The 6502-nt window shown below is 38.0% G+C and overlaps 1 protein-coding gene across 1 annotated transcript; it reads right to left on the bottom strand.

Moving 5' to 3' along the window:
• Positions 1-1014: 1014 nt before the first annotated feature.
• LOC131036280 (cytokinin dehydrogenase 3) lies at positions 1015-6192 on the bottom strand. The gene is made up of 5 exons (XM_057968134.2): positions 4571-6192; positions 3424-3551; positions 2576-2836; positions 2232-2494; positions 1015-1670 (listed from the first exon to the last, which is right to left on the bottom strand). Exons 1-5 carry the CDS (start codon positions 5214-5216, stop codon positions 1301-1303), a joined length of 1668 nt encoding a protein of 555 aa, XP_057824117.1. The 5' UTR covers positions 5217-6192; the 3' UTR covers positions 1015-1300.
• Positions 6193-6502: the final 310 nt, after the last annotated feature.

Here is a 6502-nt window from a genome sequence, read left to right as displayed (position 1 = left end):
AAACATATTGAACTTCCTTATCCACATAATGTTGAGAATAAAAATGATTCCAATTTTCAGTCCAAAAATGAAAGAATCAAGATTTATCCATAAAATATGTCTCATCTATTCATTTGCTTAAATATTTGTAAGCCAAAATTATATGCTTAGCGTACCGATCAAACATAAACTTCAACCATTATTGGTAGCTTTAATCCTCTATCAAATTCTGGTAGCATGATTTCTATCTTTTTAGTTGGTAATTCTCAAACCTATGTTGGCTCACTGTGCTTGGTTTATTCTCTATCAAGGTCTTCCAATTGGTGCTTGTGGCCCTATTGGGATTCTCATCCATATTCTCCATTTTGTAGGCATTTCAAGAAACTTCTTTAGTATTTGCTAGAGTCCCTCTTGCCCCTCTTCTCCTTAGAAGGGTGTAAGTGTTGTAGCAACCAATCCCCTAGACATGACAAAGGATCACAATCCTATTGTTCTTAGCCTTTAACTAGCAAAGATATTGCAACTTAGAGGAAGGATGGTCTTAGTCTTGTTGACAACCCATTTGTTCCTCTCTTTAGTGTGGTTCTAAGTGGCCTAATTCTAGCAAGACCCTTTACCTAGATTTGGTCATCTCCACAATGTGTGCTCAATTGAAAAATATTTCTAAAGAAGCCACTCATACTAGTTAAAAGCCTATTGATGATGATGTTCTTGAAATTGTCTAAAGAAATCCTACTTATAAAGATTCCCTTTTACTAGACCTACTTTAATTGCTTAGTTAGCTCCTCTTATTTATTATGTCTTTGTTTCAAACTTTGTCCCATACATTTTTACCACCAGCCCTTTTTGATAAAAGATTAAATTGGACTAATTCCAAACCAAAAAAGAAAAAGAAGAAAAAAGGAAAGTTAATAGCTTAAACATTAGTATTTTGTATCGATTTGCAAACTTCCTAATCCACATAATATTAAGAAAAACCATTCCAATTTTCAGTCCAAAAAGGGCGAGATTCAAGATTTATCCATAAGATGTATCTCATCTATTCATTTGCTTAAATATTTGTAAACAGAAATTATATGCTCGATGTACCATCTATTCATTTGCTTAAATATTTGTGAACAGAAATTATATGCTCGTTGTACAGGAGAAACACACACTTGAATATATGCTACTGTACAGATTGGAACAAAAAGACCGGCGTGAGCATGTATACGCTCAAGCCTGGAGGTCATCTTTCACGCGGAGAACGGACGCTCTTAGCTATTGCTGCGGCTTATATGCTGTGACATTGTATATAACAACATATAGTAGCTTTTCTTTTTTATTGGGTATGTGTGGTACTTCTGGTTTTTCTTTTGAAAATTCTCTGTCCAGGACCCAATACGTTTAGAGGATCGTATCTTGCCTTCCTCTGTACAAACATTTCCCATTTGCTTCCAAAGTGATTCTTCCACTGAGATTCACTGGTATAGTAGGGCAAATACTGCTTGGCAGTGGCAGCAATCCCATTGTCAACATTAAGCTCTGACATGGTAGTTGATATATCAACTATTTCTTGGTTTTGTAAGAGCAGATTGTCCATGCAGGAGGTCCCCGAAGAGCAATGTGGGTCCGCTGAACGAAGCATTCCCACAACATAAAATATCTCTTCATTGTCCTCTGGCAATACTGCAGACATGTTCGTATTCCACCTGCAATGTTATTTCTTCAGCTGTTAGCCTTTGAAATGCATATCAAAATAATAAAAAATGGTGATTTCCTAAGGGAAATTTGAAATGAAGACTGAAAAATAAATAAAAATTTATTGCCAACAACAATACTCCATCTTTTTGGTTAGCAAGGGTTCATCAATTAGGTGGGTTTGATCCTTTATTTTATGATATAAAAAGGATTGTCAACTCTTGACCTGACAGTCTACCTGCCATTTCTATTTTCTATAATTTAAAGATTATATATGAGTTTTAAGTAGGTAATACAATTGGGAATAGAATAGTTTTCTAGTTGACGTGGATACAGATAGGCCACGAGACATTTGGATCTATCACTTGATATAGCCATTGCACCCTAAATGCCTGGATTTTATGATAAAAACAAAGATGGTAGGAACTTTTCAGTTCATTAATTATTGATGAATTTTGCCGGATAATATATCATTGAGTGTAATTCGAATTTATCCAAATGTTCATGTCCAAAATACAAAGATCTTCCCAATTTTTATTAAGAGAAAGGTTGGAAAATAGTGAATTCCATACTTGCTTCGAAGCACAGGATATATGAGAATTGGGCCCTTGAAGGTGTGGCGAGGTATGATCTGTGTAAGATTGGAAGTAAACTGATGAATCTTGCTTCGTGGGACAAACATGTTGAGCCACGGGTGAGGGACATCCCACAGTCCGCTAGATCGCAGGTTCAACTCTTCGGCATGGACACGATTCAGAAAATTGAAGTATGAAACATCCGCACTGAATATCGACGAGGGAATGAAACTCAATCTCGACATGACACGACCCACAACCTGCAAATATACAGGCTCAGTTGATTCACGATAAAAGATGCTACAACGTTAGAAACAAACAAAAATAATGTGCGTGCATACCTTGTCCATATGTGCAGTCCCATGGTGTGTGAAGTACATGGCTATTTCTATGCAAAAGTGGACCTGGCTTCCAATGCCCTGGACAAAGCTTTCATTCGGCAGCTTTGCTGTGGGAAATCCGACCGACCAACTGTGCATCGCTTCGCTGTTGAGGATCATGAAGCCTTCTAAGTAATCTACACCGTTGTGCATGGACACAATGAGTTCTTGGTCTCTAGCGAATTGCTCGAAATCATTATAGAAGATCCGAACCCATCTCACCTAAAGCAAATTGAAGTTAAATGAGGATTCAGTACGACACTTTGATTGTACATAAAGAGGCAAAAAAAAAATGACTGTTTAGTGATGTTTGATACGGCCCTAAGTTGCTAGGACTGTTGAAGGAAAAAACAATTACTATTTCGTATTAAATTATCTCCATATTGGTTGTACATTTCCAGCTTCAATTTTCAGCCTCTTCTACTCTTCACCATATATTGGTTAAGAACATTCACATCTAATATTCTGCCTTTACTTCTCTTCACCATACATTTGTTGAGTACATTCTTCTTCATTTTCATGATAGGTAACTGACAACTGGAATATTATCTATATATAATTATTTGGACTGTTTTTTGGTCAGTTAAAAAAATTGTTATAGGTCTAGCCATCGACTTTAACAGCGGCAAGAGATAATAAAATTGCTATTACAATTTGCTCTGCAAGTTTTTCATACGGAAACAGAAAGAACAGTGCGTTTAAAGGCTATTGAGTACGTTCAACTTGCAGTTGAAGAAGACAGAACAGGCAAAGAAAATAATGCCTGACCGTGCATGCATAACTTGGAATGGTGTAATAATAGTTCTTACTCTTTGAGGAGCGGGTTCCAGAATGATCCGAGCTTTGGTTATGATGCCGAACTGTCCCAGCCCTCCCATGGCACCGTAGAACAAATCCTCATTTTCACTGGCAGAGCAATTCAACAGCTCTCCAGTCCCTGTGTTTCAATTCAAAAACAAGTACTACTGAGCAATTGAGCTCGTTGTGCACGCATGCATATAAAAAACAAATATACGAATATGAAATCTTAACTGTAAGAACTAACCGTAACCCATCATATCTTTTAGATACAAATTCCATGTATAAAAATCTTATCTTTTAAAACAAGTAATGGCCACCTGGTAAAAGCAAAACTATTTAAAGATGACTGACATATAATGTTGGACGGTCAGGCAAAAATACTCTGTAAAACATGAATATATTTTCACATAAGAGGAAAACAATATGCAAATTTTTTTATTTTTTTTAAATGAATGAATCATTAAATGTGATTTAAAATTTTAATTGAAAATTACTTACAATTAAAACTAAAAATTGAAAAATTTATGTCAACTATAAATTTAATTCTAGGGAGTTCTATAGATTTAACCTAATATAGCTCTGTCACAAACTTTGATGTCAATTATATTGCTTAATATTACAGAAAGTTATTTCAAAATCTGCTACGTAGATAAATTGTTTATACAAATTACAGAAGGTCTGACAAGGTCTGATGTCTAATAAACTATGTTAAAAGTCTTCTATTCTATTTTAATTCAATTTATAATAAAAAACTGCAATATATAAATATAAATTTATAATGTTACATCAAACATATCATAGAATTTCTATATTTATCATATCAAAGAATAAAAAACTACTCCCAAAAGCATTGTTTATAGCTTTTACTGTACTGAATCCTACGCATCTCTAAGGTGGGCTTTTTCTTAATTGAAGACAAATTAGGTAACGTAATACAGAGTCAACATAGATTTGATCTTGGTCATGAAAATGAATAGAAAACTTACTGATGAATTTGATTCTAAATCTCTTGACAACTGTAATTTTAGGGTTACATCAAACTCTCTTGCACTACGTAGTGCTCTAATAGGCTACATTACACGGTTGGGTAATAGTTCATTCTTCCCAAAAAGCATTACTGAATATAATAAGTGCAAAGATGACATAGCTTATTACCTGTGACTATGTCCAACTGCAGAACATTACTGATTTGAGGGCCGTGGCGAAAGGTCTGCCCGCTAACGCCTGCATTGGAAAGCGTCCCCCCCACGGTGAGATAGAGATAATCGGTCCAGGATCGAGGCGCAAGACCAACTTTCAAAGATTCAATCAGCACGTCTGCCCAGAGTTCTCCCGCTGCAACATCTGCGTACTTGTTGTGGATTTGAATACCTCTGAGAGCTCGCATATCAACGACAAGCCCATTGGGTGCCCGTGCCTGCGCTTGGCCATAGATGGAATGCCCGGCTCCCTTGGCGGACACAGTGAAGTCAACCTGATGGTCCAGTTTGTTCGACATATACACAGCCCTCAGAAAACCGGCTATCTCCTCTGCTTCCACCGGGCGAAAAATAGCCGCCGGTTTGTGATGAAAAATCCCACCAAAATCGATAGCTGCGGAGGCAGAGTCGAGGAAGGAAAGATGTGGAGTGTCGACCACACTCTCTCTGTGAAACCTGGTAAGGTCGAGTCCAGGTCCAGTGGAAGCAGGGCTTTGCATGGGCTTACAGGGGGCCGAAATACACGACAGCAGGCCCATAAAGACCGTCCAAAAAATGCTCCTGATTCGTCCCATGCAAATCAAATCATACCAATAACTCATCTCAAGACACAAAAATGCGGGCAGGGAGGATTGCGGCTTATATCAGAAAGCGTGCAGCGTGCAGGGTGCAGGAAGGAAGGGGAAAGAGAAAGAGGTTGAGATTTGTATCCTGCAAACAGACGATCCTGTGGGGTCCCTGGGACCAGATATTATACCTGAACTTCTGGAATAATGGCAGACATCCGCGTCCTTTTGCCCCTAATCAATAGCCTATCCCTACACCCATGCGGTAATTCAACAACTGTTTTGTCTAATACAGCGAATAAAGATGCAGCTGCAACAGCACATACTTATTAGATCATTCCCCTCCCCTTCCCTAAGCTCTAACTATGCAAAAATTCTACTGAACAACGAATGGAATAATGTAAAAATGTTAGGTATGATTCAGTAATGTATAGAGGATATTAAGTAGGAATACATCTCATATGATTCAGGAATGTGGAGACTGAGACGAACTACGAAGCGCATATGATTAACCCAAGTGTTTAAAAAGACCCAACAAAAAAAAAATCATCTGAGAATATGAGAACGAGGAAGAGATTTTGATTTTTCTTTTTCCCGACTCCCCATGTGCGTCTCTGATAAATCTGCACCCGTGCGTACGTTGTTCGTCGCCACACAACACAAATGATCGCTATAAAAAGCTGCCGCAGCCTAGACTGTTCCGACACTCAGAAGGCTACAGAATAAATCTCTGAAATGTAAAGACTGAATTCACACTATTCAACTTGTCTTGCAGCTAATAAGTAATAAATAGGGTGTAGCCTAGCTACGCATTAACTTCCTTTGTCCCTGCGATCTACAGCCCTACAGGCCTCCAAATCACACTTCGTTTTCGCATTGAAAGAGGTAAGGGCGAAAAGCACGTGGAAGTCGTCCCACACTGCTACGCAATCAAGGATTTTTCTCTGAGACGGAGATTCGAATCGCGGTGGCTAGATTTTGTGAAAAGGATTTTTTGTACTGGCTAGACCCACCCGTCTCATTCCATGTCCCCTCTAATACCTTCTGAATTTTAGTCATATCGTTGTAACCACTCTGAACACCACGTATTATTATGTATAGTGTAGGAAACTCATCCTCTTATTCTTCTCTTCCAATTTCTCTTCTTCTTATTATTCATGCACTAGGTATAGTCCAAATTCTGACACGCAGAGTTAGTACCACCTTGATCACGCGCATGACTAATGACATCTATTAAAACACACCATTAGCATGGAAGAGACGACAACATGTATATGCCTCTCCTTTGCTTCTTTTCCTCAGTGGAATCTACAAAGTACCCT

This window comes from Cryptomeria japonica, chromosome 6 (genome assembly GCF_030272615.1).
Source record: "Cryptomeria japonica chromosome 6, Sugi_1.0, whole genome shotgun sequence".
Taxonomy (NCBI): Eukaryota; Viridiplantae; Streptophyta; class Pinopsida; order Cupressales; family Cupressaceae; genus Cryptomeria; species Cryptomeria japonica.
This window is presented reverse-complemented; position numbering and strand designations above follow the sequence as displayed.

Bases quoted from the DNA above. Each gene is read 5' to 3' on its own strand.
- LOC131036280 (XM_057968134.2), bottom strand. From the start codon at position 5,216: ATGAGTTATTGGTATGATTTGATTTGCATGGGACGAATCAGGAGCATT. The intron at 3,552-4,570 runs GTAATAAGCTAT...ATTGAAACACAG, and splicing joins GCAGTTGGACATAGTCACAG to GGACTGGAGAGCTGTTGAAT. The intron at 2,495-2,575 runs GTATGCACGCAC...GTATATTTGCAG, and splicing joins GGACTGCACATATGGACAAG to GTTGTGGGTCGTGTCATGTC.